Here is a 24,076-nt window from a genome sequence, read left to right as displayed (position 1 = left end):
GACATTAGTCAGCACTATTAATATTGCGGGAAGGAGAAGTAGATAAAAATGGAGTTTTACTGATAAATCCAAAGACCTGCGTGTTACTTCAACTGCATGGAAGCTGGAAGCTGACCTTGATGCTACTATGCTTTGCAAACGAAAATGAAAAACTTTTTCCAAGCACCCCAGTGGAAATCTTGCTGCTTTCTACTTTTGCCAGCTTCTCTTCAAACAAGTCTGGGCAAGGTCAAGTGATTGATCCCTTGACAAATAAAGCTGCAGGATGGGGCAGGCTTCACGAGTATCAAATACATAGACAGCGAAGCAGGGCGCATTCCAAATAGGTCTCTCCAGAGAAGCCACACTTGGCACATGACTTCTGGTGATGTGAAGACTTGGCCCACGTGTCTGTTAAGGGCTGATACAGGCCTGCCTTTGTGATCCACACTTGTTTCTGAGTCTATGTACTAGTGAGACGTTCTCAGTGTCTTCTTGATTTTCAAACCAACTCTTGCTTCACTTAGTTTGTTATATTACTCTTTGCTTGGGCCCCTCAGTGAACGCTTTGTGATGAGCAAGGATATGACAAGGTGCTACACCTAAGGAGAGAGGGGGTTACCTTGGAAACACAGTGGTGGCTTCCTACCTATGTAGTCTATTGGTCATGTTGGAGCTTGAATGACAGCTCAGATCACTCAGTGGCTCAGAACTGTCCCAAAGCTTCCATCGCACTGAGGATAAGATCCAGATGCTTGACCACAGCCTGCAGGGTTCTGCGGAATCTGGGTCCTAGCTGTTCCACCAACCTCACCTCCGGCCCTCTCTCTTCACACTGCACTTCTGCCACTCCTGCCTTCTCACTGCCCTTGAACACATGGTCACAGGCCTTTTCCTTCTGTTTCATCCTTGCCTGGGAGCCTCATGGCCAAAATACTGCCATGGCTTCCTCTACCCAACTTCAGGCCTCCTTGGCCACCCCTCTAAAGCAGCCACTCCCTCACTGTCAATGACACAACCTATTGCAGAAAATGTCATCTGTATCTCCAATTATACTTCTTATTGATTAGTGTGTGTGTTTACTGAGCGTGATGACTCCCACCCTTTCTCTCCCTCTCTGCCACACTCTAGGTCAAGCCCCAGGAGAACAGGGACTGCCTCTGTCTTCTTCTTCCAGTTTCCCCGTCACATAGAGAGGGTTGAGGCCTGGCCCTGTCATGGGTGCTGGAGAAGTAGTTGCTTAGCCACTGAATGAACAGTAAAAGAAAAGAGGGAAGGGAAAAGCCTGGAAGGATACAACTTGGAAAGACAGTTTCTGTTTGTTTTCTAATTTTTTTTTTAAGATGGAGTCTCCTCTGTCGCCCAGGCTGGAGTGCAGTGGTACAATCTCGGCTCACTGCAGCCTCCGCCTCCCAGGTTCAAGCGATTCTCCTGCCTCAGCCTCCCGAGTAGTTGGGATTACAAGCTAATTTTTGTATTTTAATTGAGACGGGGTTTCACCATGTTGGCCAGGCTGGTCTTGAACTCCTCATCTCAAGTGATCCATCTTCCTTGCCCTCCTAAAGCGCTGGGATTACAGGCATAAGCCACCGCACCCAGCCTATTCATTTGTTTTCTTGTATGTCGTGTTCATTTTAATATCACAGCTTTCTTGAGATATAATTCACATATCATGCGATTCATCATGTAAACTGTACAAATCAGTGGTTTGTAGTATATTCACAGAGTTGTACAACCATCCCCACAATCAATTTGAAAATATTTTCATCCCTTCAAAAAGAAATCCCAGACCCTGTGGCAATCACTTCCCATTCTCCTGACCTGCTCTCCCACCCCTAGTCCTAGGCAGCCACCAAATGACTTTGGGTCCCTGTAGGTTACGTCAAGCTGCTACGGTACCTGTTGGTGTGAGGACACGGGCAGGCCCTGCAGGATCCGTGGACGGCGTTGCCATAGTAGCCCTCCTGGCAGCGTTCACAATGCTCCCCCGCGGTGTTGTGCTGACAGTTCTAGGGACAGGTGAACAGCACAGTTCACAGCAGCCAGTACAGTCCCTACTTCTGAGATCACTGTAATCTTAGTCACACGACTAGAACTCAAGTCCTCTGACTTTCAGTGATATCAGCTCCTCTAACCATGTATTTTCCCTGTCCCTCGAATCATTGCTGGTGTTAGAAAAGAGGGGTAAGTGCCCTTCCCTCAGTGACGCGGTGCTTAACATTGGCAGCGTGACATAGTGGGGACAAGCCAGCTGAGTCTCCGTCCCACTCCAGCATCTCGAGGCCATGGAGTCCTGGGGCAAGATCCTTTCAATTGTATCAATTTTACTTATATCAATTTTACTAGTGTATGATTTACATACAATTACAACTTTCTCAAAATGTACAGTTAGGATAATGCCCACCTTCTAAGGCTATGGGGAGGATTTAAAAAAGCAAGATACTAAGCTCTTGGGAAATGTAAATTCTTTCCTTTCTTTTCCTTAGCACTGCTTTGATGAAAATTACCTTCATTTTACTTCATGGTTCACATAATAATGATATACTGAAGAGTGATATTATTGAAATGAGTTCTTAACACAGAATTTGTTAAAACAATAAAAAGTTGCACAGCATCTGAAGAAAACACTCAACTGAATTCCAGTGTCCCAAAGAAGCAAGAAATTAATGTTATCTAAGCTTTTTATTTACATAAATCCAATTATTTTCACGTCACAGTTGCTGTCTAATGAAATTTGTTCTTTAGTAAAGTGTTGAGATGAAAAAATTTTGCAACCAAGTGGTCTATTGAGACAAAACCCGGTAGATTGGGTCAAATTTGTTTATTTTCTTGGCGTTACCCTAGCAAAAAAGATCTAAATGCACAGAAACATCCAGGAAAACTCCCCTTACTGTGGGCATTTGATAACATGGAAACACTTTGTGTTAATTTTATGGGGAGGAATAAGTACAATTTTTAAAATTTGCCTATGTATTTTACTTCTGTATGCAGAGGTGTTGTTTGAGTAGGAAACTTTAATGAATGTCAGGGGTTTTGTTTTTTGTTTTTTTGTTTTGTTTTGTTTTGTTTTGAGACAGATTCTTGCACTGTCACCTGGGCTGGAGTGCAATGGCCTAGTCTCAGCTCACTGCAACCTCTGCCTCCCGGGTTCAAGTGATTCTCCCGCCTCAGCCTCCGGAGTAGCTGGGATTACAGGCATCCACCACCACGCTCAGCTAATTTTTGTAGTCTTAGTAGAGACGGGGTTTCACCATGTTGGCCAAGATGATCTCAAACTCCTGACCTCATGATTCGCCCACTTTGGCCTCCCAAAGTGCTGGGATTATAGGCATGAGCCATCGTGCCCAGCCATGAGTGTCAGTTTTTAAATAATATCTGAAGGTAGATTGGGAAAAACAATATACATTTATATCCCAAGAGGACATGGCTTGTTCATAATGAAAAAGGTTGCCCTTCCATCATAAATGCCATCAGTTTGTCCAGATTGAGCAAATCCAGCCTTCACTAACCTTTGAGTAACTGAAAATTACACAAAACACTAAGATGTTAAAATATCCTTTCATGTTTTTTTTTCTAGCTATAAAATTGTGCTACAAACATAAGATATTAGTATTTCAGAGCATGTAGAGGGGCTTTAAGGTAGGATGCTGCTCACGTGTTGAAATTTGCTTATTATCAGAAAGCTCACCCCTATCCGGAATCCTTCCTTCCCCAAATCTCACTGCACTATGGGTCCAGACTCCTTGAGGTCTGGACACCGGGAACATCTTCCCTGCAGTTGATCAGCTCCACAGAGGAGTCTTCTCACGGTTGACTGAGGAGAACACCAGTGGCTTCCCTCACCCTCACCCAGTCTTCAACTACCCTGACTCTCTCATAAGACATCAGTCCTTTGGAACTAATACGTTTCCATTTTAGTTCTCTTTCTCTTTTAATCCAAATGACAATTTAAAAGTGGAACACAACTGTATAGATATAGTTCAGTCCTGTGTCTACTTAGCTCTGAGGCTGAACACATTGGAGAAGCAACAATGTACAGATGCAAGAATTGAGGTGAGGACATCCGTATCCTACTAAAATCACTCTGAATACTGGTCCTCCACAGGGGTGAGAGGAGAGGATCAAGGAAGGGTGTCAAAACCCATGTTGCTTGACAAAGTCCCATAAGAACATGTGAGAAACCCCTCACTGTCAGTTGAGAGTGGCCACCCTGGAAACTGTCCTCAGTCCTGCAAACTTGGAGAACCTCCCTTCAGGTTCCTTGTGTTTTACTGTGAATAAACGAATGAACTAATGCACATGCATTTGCCACCAAGTATCTATTAGGCATTTACCAAATGCCCAACTATGCTAGGCTCTAGCGATGTGAAGATGGGTTGGTCCCTCGACTCGGGGTACATGTAGTCCTGAGAATAGACATATTCAATATCCCGTGGAAAATAGGACACAAGTGTGCCAGCATCCCACGGGAGCAGGAGGAGGGGCTGCCTGCGAGGGCCACAAAAAGACAGGGATTCACTGAGCACAAAAGTGAGGGAAGGGCATTCCAGGCACAGGGGACAGAGCGTGCAGAACCTCAGTCTTACAATAGCATGGCAGTGTGTGGAGGGAACGAAAGCAAAGGGCATGCCCAAGGCAGAAGTGCAAGGGGGCAGGATGCAACTGGAAAGAGACCCCAATACTGTGCTGAGGGTCGTGGGCTTTCTTCCATCTGAGCCTCAGAGGAGTACCACGTCAGCAGTGAATTTCATATAAATTGTTCTGAAATTCCATTGCAACTGCTGAGGGGAAGATGGGCTCAAGTCACAGAGAATAAAAGAAGGAAGATAAAGAAAGAAGACAAAGAGAAAAGGGGAGGGAAATGGGAATGGAGAAGAAAAAAGGCATGACAGGGATAGTAGACAGCAAGGGGAATTAGGGGGAGAGGAGAAAATATGGGGAGAAATTGGGGCAATGAGAAGAGGGAGAGACAGGGGTCTCAGCATATAGCAGGAGGCCATCATTGCTGGTCCCTCTGGACGGTGGCACCCGCATCACCTGCTACTCCTGCCCTTGACACTGGACACCTATTGCTGTACCGGCAAAAAGTTGGACTACTTATCTTTTCAAACTTCAGAGTCTATTCTTGAAATGACTTGACTTGAAGATTTGCACCTGGGTGAAGGTCCCTGATGTTAGACATTTACTTTGGACCTTGAGAGGTGGAGGTCAATTTGCAGTGAAATCAGCCAGAAGGCCCATTTGATATTCAAAGGTACTGGATTTCCTCATTACTGCTCTTTGAGAATGAGGGATGCATTCTCGGCTTCCATGCAGTGGACACGATTCAGGGTAGCATCAGCACTCAGGACTTGCCATGTAGCTGTTAGTTGAGCACAGACATGGGCTCAATGTGTGTGTGCGTGTGTGTGAGTGTGTACACACGTACACATTCCCTACTAGACAGCAAGCCTTGTGAGTGTAGGGATTAGGTCTGATGATTTTAACTCCAGCACTTAGCTCAGCACCTGCCATACTAGCAAATGCTCAGTGAGGATTTCCTGAATGAAGAGTCTCTGGTGGCCACATGGCCACTGGGGACAAGCGAAGACAGAACTACAAAAAAAAAGAAAATGGGAAAGAAAATCTTGTTTGATTAAAATATGAATTATGACTCTCACAAGTTTTCCTTTCAGTGGGTGACTACAAAAAAAAAAACAAAACAAAAAAAAACAAAAAACCTCCCTTTGTTCTTTGGCAGTTTTCATAAGATGGGCTTGACATCTAGCAATGGTTCACTAATAACATACTTATTCTTTTTTTGTTGTTTTTGTTTGTTTGTTCGTTTGTTTTGAGACGGAGTCTCACTCTGTCGCCCAGGCTGGAGTGCAGTGTTGCGATCTTGGCTCACTGCAAGCTCCGTCTCCCAGATTCATGCCATTCTCCTGCCTCAGTCTCCCGAGTAGCTGGGACTACAGGCACCTGCCACCATGCCCGGCTAATTTTTTAATATTTTTTAGTAGAGACAGGGTTTCACTGTGTTAGCCAGGGTGGTCTTGAACTCCTGACCTCGTGATTTGCCTGCCTCGGCCTCCCAAAGTGCTTGGATTACAGGTGTGAGCCACTGTGCCCGGCCAACATATTTATTCTTAATTAAAGCATCTACCTGTGTTACACAAAACATGCAATATCAAACATGAACTATTCTACAGGAATAATAACGAGCTGGAAAACAGTATTTACCAATACCTTTTACTCTTTTTGAACTTATAAGGTTACAGTCCAACAAAATATTCTATCAGGTGGCTCTTCACAACAATTTCCTGTTCTAGCCTGTCCCATCTTGCAGAGGAAGCAGTTCCCTGGGCCACGGTGAACGAGCTTCATACGGTCTAGGAACTCATACTTGAAACACACTCTAGTTGCATTACACAATGCAAAGAAAATTTGTGCCAGAGGAGTGCATTTCCAAAAGGGCACAACACAACTGAAGTCCTGTATTCCTGGAGTACGCTCTCTTTTTCACTGTCCATTTTCCTCACTCGGGAAGCCCTGGTTACCAAGGAGAAGAACTCTAATGAAAAGGATGAAAAAAGCAGAATAAAAAAGGTTCTGCTTCAGGACGCATAAGAAATATGTCCTAAGAAACTAATTTTAGGTAGAAGAATTTTATAAAATATTCCAAAAGGATAATTTTCCAGTGGATATGTTGTAGTCATCCAAGACAGCCTTGAGGCCATGAGAAAATATAGTCAATACAGGGAACAGGCAGGCGGAGGATGTTGTGAGGACGGGAGGGGCGATCAGCACTTTCTCTTCCCCACAACCTCCCCCACTGTCTTCTCCAAGCCCCACTTTGTCTTGGCAATAGTGAAGCTTGTGTTGGACTGATTTCTGTTTGTTGTTGTTGTTGTTTTGGTGTGGAGGCGGACGGAGTTTTGTTCTTATTGCCCAGGCTGGAGTGCAGTGGCACAATTCCGGCTCAGTGCAACCTCTGCCTCCAGGGTTCAAGCAATTCTCCTGCCTCAGTCTCCCGAGTAGCTGGGATTACAGGCACCTGCCACCACGCCCAGCTAATGTTGGACTGATTTCTTATGAGCCTTAAGCGCTCCTCAAATCCCTTTCTCCCTGGCTGCTTTCTTGAGTTACTGGTCAGCCGACAACAAGCCCCACTCCTATAACTTCCTGCCACCCCAACAAAATCGGGACCCAAAGTAATAGCTTGGATTAGTTATGTCCTGGCAAGAATTAACTTCCAAGGTCCACCCATTACTATCATTTCATGAAGGAGAGATTCAGAAGCTAAAGTGTAACTTAATTGCTCAGATAGCAGCACTCTTTTAATGGTGCAAGTTAAAATGGAGGAAAAAATGAAATGTAAAATAATTCAGCCTGATAATGGAGCCTCGTATATTCACACAGCGACCTCTATTTAGGGTTTGGCAGGAGATGTAATGTTGATGTCTTCGGGCATACCAGAGGGGAACGGAGGAGAAACAGATTGCCTGCTGATAGCACTAAAGTGTCAATTTACTCACAACACATATGCCTGAGCCATCCTGGCATCGATTTGAATGTCCGTTGCAATTGCAGGGAACACACCGTCCGGTATACAAGCCTTTGTGATCCCGATAATATCCAGGGCTACAACCCTATTTTTCAAACAAAGTGTTTAATCAGTACTAAGAAAGAAAACAATTACTATCCAAAGCACGTGACACCTCTCACTGTGAAGCATTCACATCATTTTTATTTTTTAGAGACAGGGTCTCACTATGCTGCCCAGGCTGGAGTGTAGTGACTATTCACAGGTGTGATCACAGCACACTAGAGTCTCGGGCTCCTGGGCTCAAGCAATCCTCCTGCCTCAGCCTCCAACGTAGCTGGAACCACAGGCACATGCACCACTGAGCCCAGCTGAACCATTCATTTTTCAAACCTCTTCAGTCAGTGTGAAGATTTTTAATTTCAACCACCTGTCATGTCCACTTGTTTTTCTCTCAAGCTGTTTGGTTTTCAAGCCCTGGTGGGAGTGTGAGACGCATGGTGGGGACATGAGGGATAGGGCACATGTGGAGGTGGGGGGTAAGAAGGGGCTCCTCTCTTCTCACAACAACTGTTTTGAGGGCAGGTGGAGAAGGTGGAAATGGACGAATAAAGAGAATCGTCCTTAGAGGGGAGGACGTCTAAGCAAATCATTTCAAGTCCAAATTATCTTTGGGTAGCCATTTTCTTTCCCAAGTGTGGGTTTGGGCTGGTGGCGGGGCAATATAGGAGGAGGAGTGGGCTGGGGGGAATAGGAGTCTTCACTGAGATTTAGACAATCATGCCACAGTTAGGGGAGTCACTTCATTGCCACTCACTGGTCCATGGGCAACAGAGAAGCCAGGGGAGGGCAGCGTGCACGAGGTTCCCATACAGGACTGCTCACAAACATCTGGTCCACACTGAACACACAGAGGCTCAGCCTGAGGGACTCTCCTTGGGTTGGTCTTGTTTCCTCATCAACCTTGATTTGACTATTTCTATCTCCCGTATATTATCTCTCTTCAGTATAATACAGTTATGCATTTTCATCTGGATGAAAAGAATTACAATTTTCTTTTCATGAACTAGTATCTTTTTTTAAAGGATTCTAGTTAAGAATTCCTCCAATAGAAAAAAAAAAGCAATTCTTCTTATACCAGTCATTAAAATTATTTAGATTTCTGTCTTTAAAGGAAATTATAGACATTGTCCTTTATTTTGGCAGAGCAAATCAGTGCACAGATTAAAATCAGATACTGGCTGGTTGTGGTGGCTCAAGCCTGTAATCCCAGCACTTTGGGAGGCTGAGGACGGTGGATCACTTGAACCCAGGAGTTCGAGACCAGCCCGGGCAACATGGTGAAACCTCATCTCTACCAAAAAATACAATTAGCCGGGCGTGGTGGCACATGCCTATAGTCCCAGCTACTAGGGAGGCTGAGGTGGGAGGATTGCTCGAGCCTGGGAGGTGGAGGTTGCAGTGAGCCATGATTGCGCCACCACACCCCAGCCTGGGCAACAAGAGTGAAACCCGGTCTAATAAATACTGAAATCAGATATTGTCCCTAATTTGTTTCTCTGATCTCCTATATATCCTATCTTGAAAGCATCAGGAAAATGATTTCAAGACAAAGGATAGCCTTTTATTAAATCTTCTTTAAATAGCACATATGTCTGTAAAACTCAGAAACTATACTCAAACGAAATCTTGAAGTGGACAGTCCATTCTTATTCATTCATGGCCATAAAGGTCTCTACCTGGTCCAGTGGAAGAAAGAAAGAAGCCACCTGACAGGAGAGAGAGGCAGAAGCCTCATGTGCTCCAGGAGTACAATCTCCCAGGTGTTGCTACAGCCCCTTCCAAAATTACCAATGAATACAGATCATGCACAATAAGACCATAGTTTCCAACATAATGTTCCTTTAAGCTATTAGGAACCATGTTTAGGGCAAAGAGTACATTGCAAATAAACAGATTATGTTGTTATACGAATAGGCTTGTCTAAAGGAGAATCAAAGTATGAAAGTATGAAAGGAATGTTCTTTTGCTGAAAGCACAACTGAGATTTACATGTGAACGAAATGTAGCCAATGATGGTGTCACTGTATCTATTATACAATCTGTCCTAATAAGTGGCAAGTAACTTATAATTATTGGTGTATATCACATTACCTGCTTACAAAATAATCACATTTGGCAAGTTATTCAAATAAGCAGATAGATCTGGTTAGTTTATGACAACACGCCTGAGTAGAAGCCTTAATTAAACATGCTTTGGGGGAGTATAGTCTATCCTGATTAAAACTAAATCACCCATCTTAATTTGCTTTTGATTACAAGCAGAAAATACACTCTGCAAGAGTTACATATCATGTGACTCTCTGAGGATTTGTCAGTTACTAAAATAGAATCATTTTTTCACCTCTTATAAAGCAAGCAAAACCACATTCTACAAAAAAATCAGTTCAAGTATTCAGATTATATTGAACACTCACTTTTAAATGAAAATGAATGTGTTCTAATACATTATTTCAATAAAGGGGTTTTATAACTAGTTAACATGATGATGTTTTATGTTAAGTTTTCCAGTAAATTTTGTAATACAAATTATATAAATAAGATTATGTCCCTAATCCAGTTTCCAGGGCTATATCTGTAGCCATGGGATCTATTTCTCTGTAAGAATACATGTAGTATCCAGGATGTTTAAAGAGAGCAGAATTTCTTGATGTTTCCTGCCTGGTAAATGGAAGCATGTCTTTGAGGAATTATGCAAACTTTGATCACTTTTCTTAAGCATTGCATTTCACTCTCATTTTTCCCCCCATGGGTAAATTTTCTTCCAAGTAGCATTTGGAAAGCTATAGGCATTGGACTCCTTTGTTCTGAGGCTTGGGATGGTTGGTCTCTAAAGGGCATAAAGTTTCATTGTATATTAACATCCCGCAAGCATTCAAGCTCTTAACTGTCTCAGCATTTCCAGGTGGGCTGATGTTAACGGGGTTTGTGGTTAATAGCTCAGGAGAGCAATCTGTCAGGCACTGTAATAAACACTGCCAGTCAAGGCGACTGGGAGGCCATCAGCCCCTCCTCAGTCCACCCATTTACTCATTAGTCACCATAACTGTAACTTAAAATGTCACAAAGCTGGAAACTCTTCCCCATCCCAAACCAAAACTTAAAACGATGTTACCTGGCTGGGTCTAAACTCCACATAACTCGCTTGCAGTTGACTTTGACCGGGAGGCTGAAGAAATGGCACCCTTTGCTGCTGTGAACTGTAGCCCAGACATTGCCCCAGGGCTGCCCCAAAGATCCACAGCCATCCCATGCTGCGGGCTGACCGCCTCACTGCTGGAGGCATCCTGGTTCCTGGGCGTCCGCTGGCTGCGCACGAACCTCTGGCTCTTCCTCTTATACCTGCCCTTCCTGCTCAGTGTCCGGGCCTGCCTGACTCAGGTAAGGAAGGCTGTCTGCGGCAAGCGCCCCACCTTTAAACTTCACACATGAGTCAGCCTGTGCCAGAGTGCACATAACAGTCCCGCAGGTAAGTGCACCGCTCTGTAATTCCTGTGAGGTGGGGCGGGCATCACCTTCCAACCACCTCACCCTGCAGACGCCCTAAATCACAGGCTGAGTCACGGGCAGGGAACACGCCCTGGGTAGGAGGGTAGAAATCCAGAGTCCCTCTCTTTCCCTCGGGCTATCAATTTTAATCAGGCTAGAAAAGAGATGGAGGAAGGGGAAGAATGTAGGCAACCTGTGGGCTAAATATTACAACTTGGGAGTCCCCAGAAGACCACGGCAGGTCAGATTTGTTTTTGCAGGTTTAAAAAGTGGAAACTCGTATGCACAGATCACCTTGGGGTTTTCAGCTACCAGGGGGCGAGGAAAGAAAGTGAAAGGTTTTGTTAAGCCTATGTACTTATGGATGTATGGAATACACAGAATGACAGCGTTCTGTCATTGCTACTTTTACTAATCGTGCTAACATTGTGCTTTCGCCCTGATCTTTAAGAAAAGACATATTTAGCACATGTTAATCATCTGAAGACAGCTCTGGTTGACTGGACCTCAAACAATGAGAGTCCTGCTGCAAGCCAGAACATAGTGTCGTCTAAGAAATCCAGGATATTCTCTGGAATTCAACTCTACTGGTGGGTTGAGAGTGGGGTGGAGGGAGGCTTCGGATTAGAGAAAGGTATAAGGTCAGTTATTGGGAAAGCAGGGGCTCAAATACTAACTGGTGAGCTCCTTCATTTTAAAAATATTTTGTTTTAAAAATTGATAAATTATAATGATAAATACTTATGGAGTACATAGTGATGGTGTGACACATGCAACGTTTAGTGGTCAGATAAGGTAATTAGCATATCCATCATCTCAAACATTGATCATTTCTTTGTGTCGGGAACAGTCAATACCCTCCTTCTAGCTATTTGAAACTACAGTATATTATTTTCCTACTCTGGATTTCTCTAACCCTCAGCATCTATTGAACTCCTGTAGATTTCCTATGAATTCTGAGACACTGATGATGTCTTTTTCACATTTAATTCCTGAAGGGAGTCTAGGTAAGATATAAGATAAGCCCTGCAGAAACTTGAACAGAGAAACAATAGACAGAGGGCCCCAAACCATCCCGTAGTGCTGGACAGCAGCCAAAAACAACAGCCACAGGAGTTCCCCACCGGAATGCTGTGGATGGGAAAACTTCCTACCTGACAAGAGTCGCCAGCGTAGGCAGGGGGGCAGGCACACATTTCCACAGCATATGCTCTGCGTCCACTTCCTGTGTCAGAGGCTTCCTCCAGCCCCACCTCACTCAGGGTGAGCCTTTGAGTCTCTGTGAAGTACAGGCCTTGGATGCGCATATCTGCCAGTCTAGACAGCACTGTCATCAGCTCCTCCCTAGACACCGGGGCACGGCTGCTGGCATGTCTGAAGTTTCCCTACACATGGAAACAGAAAGGCAGGGTCTTCCTTAGGCAGGCTCACTTCCAGGGGTTCCTTAGAGGCAGACGCCCCAAATGAATCAAAGAAAAGACACTTAAAATGCATAGGGAGAAATGAAATAAGATGGGGGAAATACCTGTCTCCTGGAGTATTTACATTTAGAAGTCAGACGTCCTGGGTTATTCCCATGAAGGAAGGGAAAAAAATGAAGGCAGGGAAGAAGGGGCAATAAAATGAAATAAAATTCCCAGTGTCATACTTGTTTTTAAATGTGCTTTTGTTTGTGCAAACATAAGGTGAGTAAGAAACAGGGAAGGAAGGCATATGGAAACCGAGTGAGTCACGCAGCTCAGGTCATTCATTAAACGGACACAACGGTGACAGAAAATACAATCTTTTCTTGCACAAACATTTATATTACTTTAAGTTTTATTATGGTAAAAAACACACAACATGAAATTTACCATCTCAACCATTTTTAACTGTACAGTATTGTTAACTATAAGCACAACATTGCACAACAGATCTCTAGAACTTACCCAGCTTGCGAAAGGGAAACCCCGTACCCATTGAACAATTCCCTTTTTCCCCTCCCCAGCCCCTGGCAACCACTATTCTAATTTCTGTTGCTAAGAATTGACTATTTCAGATAACTCATATAAGTGGAATCATGAAGTATTCGTCCTTTCGTGACTGGCTTATTTCACTTAGCATAAGGTTCTCAAGGTTCATCTATATTGTAGCCTATGACGGAATTTCCTTCTTTTTAAGGGGGAATAATGTTTCATTGTATAAATCTATATATACCACATTTTTCTTTGTCTATTCATCTGTTGATGGACATTTGGTTGCTTCTTGGCTATTGTGAATAACACTGCAATGAACATGAATGTGCAAATATCTTGTCAAGATCCTGTTTTCAGTTATTTTAGATATATATCCAGAAGTGGGACTGCTGGAGCATATGGTAATCCTACTTTTAATTTTTTGAGGAACTTCCATAGTGTTTGCACAGTGGATGCACCATTTCACATTCCCACCAAAAGGGTCAAAGGGTCACAATTTTGCCACACTCTTGTCAACACTTGTTATGTTCAGTTTGGTAATTTTTTTTTTTTTTTTTTTTTTTTTTTGAGACAGAGTCTTGCTCTGTTGCCCAGGCTGCCAGGCTGGAGTGCAATGGTGCGATCTCAGCTCACTGCAACCTCTGCCTCCTGGATTCAAGTGATTCTCCTGCCTTAGCCTCCCGAGTAGCTGGGATTATAGGCACGTGCCATTACACATGGCTAATTTTTGTATTTTTAGTAGAGACAAGGTTTCACTATGTTGGCCAGGCTGGTCCTCAAACTCCTGACCTCATGATCTGCCTACCTTGGCCTCCCAGAGTGCAGTGATTACACGTGTGAGCCACTGCACCTGACCTAATTTTTTTTTTAATGTCTTTTTGGTAGAGATGAGGTTTTGCCACGTTGGCCAGGCTGGTTTCGAACTCCTGACTACAGGCGTGTGCCACCACGCCCAGCTAATTTTTTGTACTTTTAGTAGAGACGGGGTTTCACGGTGTTAGCCAGGATGGTCTCGATCTCCTGACCTCATGATCCACCCACCTCAGCCTCCCAAAGTGCTAGGATTACAGGCGTGAGCCACCACACTCGGTCTCCAAAAGCCTGCCTTTTTAACCTTTATATTTTGTTGCCCTTGTTGAACTCAGTTTTTACATCTCTTAAATAGCCACAGTAATACCTAATGTCTTGGGGCTATCATTATAATTAAGGTAAATTAAATGATACAATATATATAAAATGTTCAGCACAGTGCCTAGCAAATGGTAGCTATTACTAACATACAAATATGATGCTTATATAATTTTAATTTATATTTTAGCAACTTAAGGAATAATTTACATACAATAATATTCCCTCATTTTAAGTGTACACTTTGTAATAAATTTACAGAAGCATGCAATCATCATCATAATGTAATTCTGGAACATTTCTATTACCTTAAAAAGAACCCTTGTGTCAGTTTATAGTCACTACCCATTCCCACCTCAAACCCAGGCAACCACTAATCTACATTCTGTCTCTATGCATGTGTCCATGCTGGACAATTTATATAAATGCCAGCTTAATTTCAATAGTATGCAAAAACTTTGTTTCTATTAGTATCATTCCCTCCTCTTGTATGCTACTATGGTACAAATTGCATCTTTATACATTGTGTGCCATTTCCAGATGGCTGCAAGGCTTTGAGTAATTTCCAGGGTTCTGAAAACGTTGATTCTGACCTTTTTTTTCCCTTTTTGCCAGTTCTCTCATTGCTTTTATGGAGGACAGAATTTTTAGAGATTCTCTATCATTTTACTGATATCACCTGTCTCACATAAATAGAATCATGCAATATGATATTTCTTTGGTGTCTTGTAGTAAGTGTCAATATTTTGTTTCTTTTATTGCCAGATAGTATTCCACTGTATAGATGTACCTTTTCAGAAACATTAAAATATGTCTCCAAGTTCAAAGTACTCAAAAAGTTTCACCTAGAGGTACTGGACATATTTAATAATATAAATGGAACACTAGTTTTTAGGAATAGTTGTAACCAAATAAGTATAACAAAATGTTTTACGATCTGATGAGCTTTCCTTTATTTTGCTAGTATTACTCTTATTTCTTTGGATATAAAACATTTTCATAGCTTTTCTATTCATTCATCCTAAGCATATGTTGAACATTAAACAGGTCTCAGGCACTGAGGGAGACCTGAGGATGACAGGGAGCTATGTCACAGCATTTACAAGCTCACAGGTTTTTTGTTTGTTTGTTTGAGACAGGGTCTCACTCCGTTGCCCAGGCTGGAGTGCAGTGGCGTGATCATGGTTCACTGCAGCTTCAACCTCCTGGGCTCAAGCGATCCTCCCACCTCAGCTTTCCAAGTAGCTGAGATTATAGGCACACCCCACCATGCCCATTGAATTTTGCTTTCGTGCAGGCAGAGTTTTGCCATGTTGCCCAGGCTGATTCACGGGGTTTTTAGGATAAGGATAATTAATTGTGAAATGGGAGAGAAAGTATAAAAGGGCTGGACAGATGGAACCAAGAAAGCCACATGAGCATCAATCACTCCACATTTTATGTAATTCATATTTCGAATCTATACAAGTTGGGTATCTCTTCTCTGAAATGTTTGTGACCAGAAGTGATCCAAATTTCAGAATTTTTTTTTTTTTTTTTGGAACATTTGCATTGTATTTACCCGCTGAGAATTTCTAATCTGAAAATCTGAAAGCTGAAAGGCTCCAATGAGCATTTCCTTTGAGTGTCATGTTGGTGCTCAAAATATTTTGCGTTTTGGAGCATTTTGGATTTTGGATTTTCAGATTAAGGATGCTCAACCTGTATATATAAACTTATATTTATATAAATAGAATCCATATTTTAAAATTCTTAAAATGAGTAAAAATCATGATTGTCTGAAATAATTAAGTCATAAAACAGAAAGGACCATTCCATGGTTGCTCTTCCTTTACCTCGACCACCTGCACTCGCCCGTGATGCAGCCGGTCTGGCCGTGGGGTGTTTGTCTCCTCATAGATGATGGACATGTGCTGACCCTTTTAAAGAAAATCATGAATGCGTTAGTGCCTTCACTGGGATCTTTCAAGATGTGTAACTGATCTAAGAAAACATTTCTATGGTCTACATCATATGACATACCTGACTTTAAAAAAATAGCTCAGAATTAACTATTTTTAATAAAAATATTAGTGATATGGAAACAGAATAATTATAGGTGTCTTTTCACAAATGAGAAATCTGGAAAATTGCCTTGGCCAAAATAGCTTAAAAGATGGAATTTCCTTTTTTTTTTTTTTTTTTGGCGGGGATGGAATCTCACTCTCTTGCCCAGGCTGGAGTGAAATGGTACAACCTTGGCTCACTGCAACCTCTGCCACCCGAGTTCAATAGATTCTCCTGCCTTAGCTTCCCTAGTAGCTGGGATTACAGTTGCTCGCCACTACACCCTGCTTATTTTTGTATTTTTAGTAGTTTCACCATGTTGGCCAGGCTGGTATCAAACTCCTGACCTCAAGTGATCCATCTGCCTTGGCCTCCCACAGTGCTGGGATCACAGGTGTGGGCCACCGCACCTGGCAGAAAAAAAAATTTTCTTTATGCCTTGCAGTCAGTGCAGGAAGTGCTGTTTTCATTACTGCCCATCAAACCAGCCTGTGGTGGGAAGAAAGTGCTTTGGTGGGTGGGTTACTGAGGAGGGCAGGGAGGGCAGAGGGTTGGCCCAAGCAGGGAGCTGCAGGCTGGCATGTGGAGCAAGAAGTTCCCCTGCTGCCTCCCCCTTTGGGACCCAGCCTCACTCGCTCTCAGCCTCCAGCCCACGACATTATGGTGGCTCACATGTGCATCTTAACAGGGCAGGGTGGAGTGGCCAGTACCCTACTGCATCAGCACCCTACCATCAGCAACCCTACTGCAAAAACACACTCATGTCCCAGCTTTTCTGCTGTAGCACCAAACCCTAAAGGGTTTGGTATTTCATTAGGGCTGGTATTTCAGAAAGAAGGCCATTACCTGGGATCACATATCATTTGAAACCTTAATCTAAGAAACATGCCCTAGAGGCTCTTAATTACAGTGTATTAGAACAAAGCAGCAGGGAAAATGTTTCATGAGCCTAAATTATTTTCCATGTTTGAAGGTAAAATGAAACAGAAAATGTGGTCATTACCTTTCAGTGAATTCCAATGGTTTGCACAATAAACTTTGGCAGTAAAAAAATAGGCGTGGCCTGAACTACAAGATGCTCTGCAAAACATGAAACTTAAATACAGCACTGCTGTGACTGTGTTTTACTGTGTAGCTATTTTTCCTTAGACTATAACTCTAAAATCTTTGCTGCTTTATCTTCAAGACATTCTGCAAAGGTTCCTTGGAGTTTTTAGAACAGTTCAGTAGATATGCATACCAGTAGAAACCGAACACAACGCAGTAGTGCCTGAACACAAATATCTACCAAGAATATGCTGTGATGAGGTGTGTGTGACTTGCTGGTGTGAGCGCATGACATGAGAAAAGCCTTCGCGAAGCTATCATTACATCACATTAATCACACCCCATAAACCAGAAATGGAGCCGGCTTCACGCAATGGCACCCTCCCCTACGTTTAAGGTATTACGCCCTGTGTTGTGGGGAATGCAAAGTAGGATGTGATACTACCCTTGCCCTCAAGGAATTTTCTAGACTGCCACACTGGATTGTGTGCCAGGCACATTGTGTGTGGATGTCGTTACTTCCTTTCTCAAAACACAAACATCCCTTCAATGGTGGGTGGACTACTTGAGGTCAGGAGTTTGAGACCACCCTGGCCAACATGGTGAAACCCCATCTCTACAGAAAACACAAAAATTAGCCGGGCATGGTAGCCCATGCCTATAATCCCAGCTACTCAGGAGGCTGAGGCAGGAGAATTGCTTGAACCAGGAAGGCAGACTTTCCAGTGAGCCGAGATCATGCCACTGCACTCCTGTCTCAAAAAAAAAAAAAAAAAAAAAAAAAAAAAAAAACCCTATTATAGCATCAAACCCTTCCAGACTTGTTTTCAACAACTCTGCACACACTGATGATACAACCCCATTGGACTGGTCATCCATGAGCACAGCCTCCTGCCCTGTACCACTCCTGAGTCCTGTTAGCCTTAGTCCCTGCCCCTGGGAGGGCACTTCTCTTCTTATGCCCATTCTTAAAGACTTAGCTCAAAATGAACCACAAAGTCTTCTAAGGGCCTCTCAGACCACATGACTCCCATTCCCCCTACCCAGAGCCCAGCACTGAGAGGGGACCGTTTGGACTCTCCTCCAACAGTTACCATTCAGTGGATTGGAGTTCCTGGCATATTTCTCTAATCTCCCCTCCTTTTGAGAAAAGGGGTCACCTGTCCTTTACAGAGTCCAACGATATGATCTTGCCCCATGGGAAGGATTCAATTATGAAACAAAATTGAAAGACAGAAACATAAAAAATATGTAATATGTGGCTGGACATGTGGCTCACGCCAGTAATCCCAGAGCTTTGGGAGGCTGAGCAGGGAGAACTGCTTGAGCCTAGGAGTTTGAGGCCAGCATCCTATCTCTACAAAAATTAAAATTAAAAAATTAGCTGGCCATGGTGGTGTGTGCCTATAACCCCAGTGCTTGGGGAGGCCAAGGCAGGAGGATTGCTTGAGGCCAGGAGTTCAACTCCAGCCTGGGCAACACAGCGAGATCCTATCTCTACAAAAATAAAAAAAGTAAAAAAAAAAAAAGTTTAACATGAGGCAGTAACTAGTGAGAGGCAAAAGCATAGTACAGTTAAGTATTTTGGAGGCAGAGAAGACAGAAACCATTTGGTCAGAGGAAGCAGGATCCTGAAAAGATGCTACATGTTCTCAACTGTAATTTAGTTTCTACAAAATATTGGAAATGATCTAATCTAAACTTTGTGTAGGCCACATATCAAGATGTCCTAAATTTAGATCAGCACCAACTGCAACCGCCACTTCCTGCCACTTAGGTCATGCTCTGATACCCACAGTGAGCTGTACATCCGGCTTCTTTTCCAGAAGAACCATGTCGCCAGGCAAGCCGAAGGACTTGGCTTGGTAAGTGAGGTAGCCACCATATGAAGAAACCTAAAACGGAATTAATAGTATCAATAGCACAAGCATTAAAAGAAACGATGTCAGTATCAACCCACATGAAAAGTACTTAGGCACACAAAGCGTGGAAAGAAACACACTCGACCTGTTAACAAGGGTTGTATCTAGGGGGTGGGGTTGAGGATGGTATTTTTTCTACTTTATGCTATTTTTAATGTCATCTGAAATGTTTAGCACAAACATGATTGAGTTTTACAAGCAAGAAGATACCTTTATTAAAAAGAAAAATAAGGCTGGGTGTAGTAGCTATAATCCCAGCACTTTGGGAAGCCAAGACAGAAGGATCACTTGAGGTCAGGAGTTAGGGACCAGCCTGGGCAATATAGCAAGACCCTGAATCTACAAGAAACATTTAAAAATTAACCAGGTGTGGTGGTGTATGCCTGTAGTCCCAGCTACTCAGGAAGCTAAGGTGGAAAGATCGCTTGAGCCCAGGAGTTTGAGGCTGCGGTGAGTTATTATTGTACCACTTCGCTGCAGCTTGGGCAACAGAGCAATACCCTATAAGAGAGAAAGAGAGGAAGAGAGGAAGGAAAGAAGGAAGGAAGGAAGGAAGGAAGGAAGGAAGGAAGGAAGGAAGGAAGGAAATAATAGTCATCTTCCTTTTTTTCTAGATGATTACTAAACCAAAATGTTTATTTAATCCACAACTATTCTAGGAAATCTAGGCCATTGGTTTCTTTTTTAACTGAGAGAACTGGATAATATCTATCAGTCATAAAATGAACCTCTAAAAATAAATTTTCTCCAAAAACAATTCTCCTGAAAGCAGATGGTGAACATTTCCTAAATTATTGTGAGTTCTGCTGGGTACAGTAGCCATGGCTGACAACTCCAGCAGGTGCACAGACCTCTGTGTCACTCAAGCAGCATGATGGTGTTGGGGACATGGAGTGAATGGTAACAGTTTTCTGACAGCTACTTCACACCTTGGGTCCTGACACTTCCCAACCTTACAGTAAAACATAGTCAAGAAGGAAGAAGTGACAGAAGGATGAAAATCACAGGCAAGATCACCTCTGATTACACAGAACAAAATAACCCACAGGAAAATGCCAACAACTCAGAGGAGGCAGGGGAACGAAGCCACGTTCTTCTAGGATCCCATTCAACAGAAGCTTTTCCTTAGAGTCTGTAACCTGACAAAGCCTTACAGAGCTTTGATCTCCAAGCCTGGAAGTATTTCAAGGTAATGTCTTAAATTATTATTGTGATTAAGTATTGCTTTTTTGATGGGCTTAAAGTGATTTTAAAAACATGGCCTCAAATTCTTTGCACTCCTGCCTTTAAGAGGTGGGGCTTAATTTCCCCTCCTCCTTTTTGTTTTGTTTTTTTTGAGACAGAGTCTCACTCTGTCGCCCAGGCTGGAGTGCAGTGGCGCGATCTCGGCTCACTGCAACCTCCGCCTCCCAGGTTCAAGTGATTCTCCTGCCTCAGCCTCCCGAGTAGCTGGGACTACAGGCACTCGCCGCCATGCCCAGCTAATTTTTGTATTTTTAGTAAAAACAGGTGTTTCACCATGTTAGCTAGGCTGGTCTCAAACTCCTGACCTCAGATGATCCACCTGTCTCAGCCTCCCAAAGTGCTGGGATTAGAGGCGTGAGCCACCAAATTCTCCTCCCCTTGGGTGTGGGCTGGGCTTAGTGACTCACTGCTAATGAATAGAATAAAGGAGAAGTGAGGGCATGGCAGTTCTGAAATTTAGGTTACAAAAACACTGCAGCTTCTGTCCTGAGCTAGCTCGCTCTTGCTCACTCGCTCTCTCTCTCTCTCCCCCCGTCACCCAACCCCTTACCCATCCCCCATAAGTTGATTTGGGGGAAACCAGCGGTCATGTCATGAGGACCCTCAGGTAGCCTATGGAGGGTCTCGTGTGATGAGAAACAGAGGCTTCCAGCCCACAGCTAGCCAGAAGCAGAGGCCTGCTAACAGCCAGGTGGGTGAGCTTGGAAGCAGATGCTCCAATCCCAGGGGACTACAGCCCTGGCTGCCATCTTGACAGTAACCTCGGAAGACTCTGGGCCATCCCCTCCTGAATTCTTCATCCCAGATAATCATTATTGCTTTAAGCTGCAAGGTGTTGGAGTAATTTGTTACATGACGATAGATAACACATGGGCCCATCATATAGCAGTAAAGAGGAGTATTAAGTGAGAGTAGTGGGATCATAGGAGAGAGGCAATATTTCCCACACTCAGATGTCAAAACCCACAGTCCTTCATCCAGAAGACAAAGTTAGAGACCTCAGGCCGAGGCCCTAATAGTTTACTCCTCCTAATGTGAGAATATGGCATCCCCTGAGGCGGGCCCTGTGAAATCCACCCGTTAGCAAGTTCCACCCTTGCTAAGAAACATATGTCACCTGATGGTGTTGCCACATGAGGCCTGCGTTTCTGTCCTCATAAAATGTGTGGAGGTGGCCAGGCTCTGGCATAATAACTCATGCAGCAAAGGAAGAGCAAGTGGTTTGTAAGCTCCTGAGGAGTGTGTAACTAGTGCGATTCTCCTTAGGAAAGTCGAACTGCCACCAGATCCTGCGTTTCTTTTAATAAGCTTGTGAGTCACTTGTCAGCTTTTGTTTTCCTAACAAAGAGGCTTTCTTCTGCCTTAAAATAAAGAATTCTCAGCACTGGCATTGAAAAGCATGCATGTCCCATTTGCAATAAATATTATTTAAATGGTTATTTCTCTGGAGGAAAATTCTTTGGCATTAGGTAAAACTGAGAAAACGTTGTGGGCGATTTCCTTTGCTGGTAGCTCATGCGTGGCAACGGTGGGGTGCAGTGGGTGCCTGCTCAGCCCCTCACAGCAGGAAGCAAGGTCTCTTCTTCATTTTTAGTTCAGCTCATTTCCGGAATGTTAGTAACCTGAACTGCTGGATGCTTCCTTCCAGATTTCCAGGAAATGATGCTCACACAGCAATAGCAGAGGGCCACTGAGGGCCCAGAAGAACAGCAGGACATCATTACCTTGTCCCCCAAGTAGGACGCGGGTGCGACCCAGGACGCGCTGTGGACAGTTGCGGGCAGCTCCTGGAGATCCGCCACCATGCTGTTGCTGCCCGGGTTGAATGAGACGGGGATGTCCATTCTGTCTGCCGTCTCCAGGCGCCAGCCCAGCATATCCACAAACTGGAAAGAGGGAGAGAAGCAACGGATGAAAACGTCTTGGTCGTGGCACCCCTCGTGATGGCTGCATGATGTATACAGAAAGCTTCACGGGCAGCCTCCTTGCCTCAGAGGCCTCCTTCATGCATCTCCTCCTCCACCTGCCCTCCCAAGCCGGAGCCCCGTCTCACCCATTGCCACTGGGAGTTCTGGGAAGGCAGTGGCCTTATGTATGTGGGATTTATCTTTGTAACCCAGCACACATCCTGGTTCTTGACATTTAGTAGGTGAACAATGAGTGTTCGAATAATAAAGAAATAAACGTATGAATAAAAACTAGGACCATGGCGCATTTAATGGCAAGCTCCCTATAAAGAAAAATGTGATGTGGAATTCAGTGGCTTGCTATTATTATTTTTCTTTAAATGGAGCATCAGAATTAAATCGTTTCCTGGTCACAAAGGAAGCCAGTTAATTTTGAGGTAAAAAAAGAAAGAACTGACCAAGCATAGGGTTGGATTAATGCTTTCTGGTTCCCAGGGGAGAAGAGACTTCAGAGCAGATTTACAAAGTATTTTTTTTTTCCAATTACTAGCTGCACTCCTTTTAGGAGACAGGCAGTAAAAGATATGAAATAGGCAGGCAGTAAAATATATAAAATAGTCATTTTGGGGCCAGGCATGGTGGGTCACATCTGTAATCACAGCACTTTGGGAGGCCAAGGTGGGCGGATCACCTGAGGTCAGGAGTTTAAGACCTGCCTGGCCAACATGGGGAAACCTTGTCTCTATTAAATACAAAAATTAGCCGGGCGTGGTGAGGCATGCCTGTAATTCCAGCTACTCAGGAGATTGAGGCAGAAGAATCACTTGAACCTGGGAGGCAAAAAAAAAAAGAAAAAAAAAAGAAAAAATCTGTTTTTGAATACTTGTTGGATATAAGACATGACTCACACAAAGAAGGCAAGCATGAGGTTACTGGTTCATGGAATAATGAAAGCAAGAACAGTTTTAGTTTCATTGAGTTAATTTTTAAAATGCCCAAAGAAGGCTAGGTGCGGTGGCTCACACCTGTAATCCTAGCGCTGTGGGAGACCAAGGTGGGAGGACTGCTTGACCCCAGGAGTTTGAGACCAGCCTGGGCAGCATGGCAAAAGCCCGACTCTACAAAAAATGCAAAAATTAACCAGGTGTGGTGGTGCATGCCTGTAGTCCCAGCTACTCAGGAGGCTGAGGCAGGAAGATTGCTTGAGCCCTGGAGGCGAAGGTTGCAATGAGCTGTGATCACACCACTACACTCCAGCCTAGGCAACAGAGACCCTGTCTCAAAAAAAAAAAAAAGTAGTCAAAGAAAAGATATGATAAAATAGGTGAGAAGGAAAGCAAAACAGAAAGAAGTAAAAATGAGAAATGAGGGGTGTGATATTGTGACATAATGAGACACAATGAGAAATATCGATTTGGCTATTACTACCAGTTTCTGGCACCGAGTTCCTAAAACCCTTGTAATTTCCTGAATGAGAGGGGTGATAGGAGCATCTTTTGCCATAATATTTGGTCTTAGTCCACAATTCCTGATGCCAGAGCTTCTAAGACCCTTGGACTCTCTGATGTGGTAATAGTGTCTCTTTGTGTGCTAATGAGATAAGTGGTGGCTGGGTCCTCTGGGTAGCTTCAGGATGGGGGCTTGTAGCCAGGAAGACCAAGGTAGGATGAGAGGGTTGGGACTTTCAGCCCTACCCTCAACCTCTGAGGAAGGGATAGGGACTAGAGATTGAGTTAATTATCAATAGCTAATGATTTAATCAATCACGCCTAC

General features: G+C 43.7%; 1 protein-coding gene across 1 annotated transcript in view; it reads right to left on the bottom strand.

Moving 5' to 3' along the window:
- LAMA3 (laminin subunit alpha 3) overlaps positions 1 to 24,076 on the bottom strand; it is a 275,849-nt gene that overhangs the window by 72,457 nt on the left and 179,316 nt on the right. The window contains exons 34-39 of the mRNA XM_017883982.1: positions 22,121 to 22,282; positions 19,026 to 19,124; positions 15,972 to 16,055; positions 12,208 to 12,438; positions 7,497 to 7,610; positions 1,879 to 1,988 (exon numbers count right to left, since the gene is read on the bottom strand). Of these exons, the coding sequence (XP_017739471.1) occupies positions 1,879 to 1,988; positions 7,497 to 7,610; positions 12,208 to 12,438; positions 15,972 to 16,055; positions 19,026 to 19,124; positions 22,121 to 22,282 (800 nt within the window). The remainder of the gene's footprint in view (positions 1 to 1,878; positions 1,989 to 7,496; positions 7,611 to 12,207; positions 12,439 to 15,971; positions 16,056 to 19,025; positions 19,125 to 22,120; positions 22,283 to 24,076) is intronic.

Source organism: Rhinopithecus bieti, unplaced genomic scaffold, assembly GCF_001698545.2.
Source record: "Rhinopithecus bieti isolate Rb0 unplaced genomic scaffold, ASM169854v2 scaffold_13577, whole genome shotgun sequence".
Classification (NCBI taxonomy): domain Eukaryota; kingdom Metazoa; phylum Chordata; class Mammalia; order Primates; family Cercopithecidae; genus Rhinopithecus; species Rhinopithecus bieti.
The sequence above is the reverse complement of the archived record's forward strand: the minus strand, read 5'-3'. Positions and strand labels throughout refer to the sequence as shown.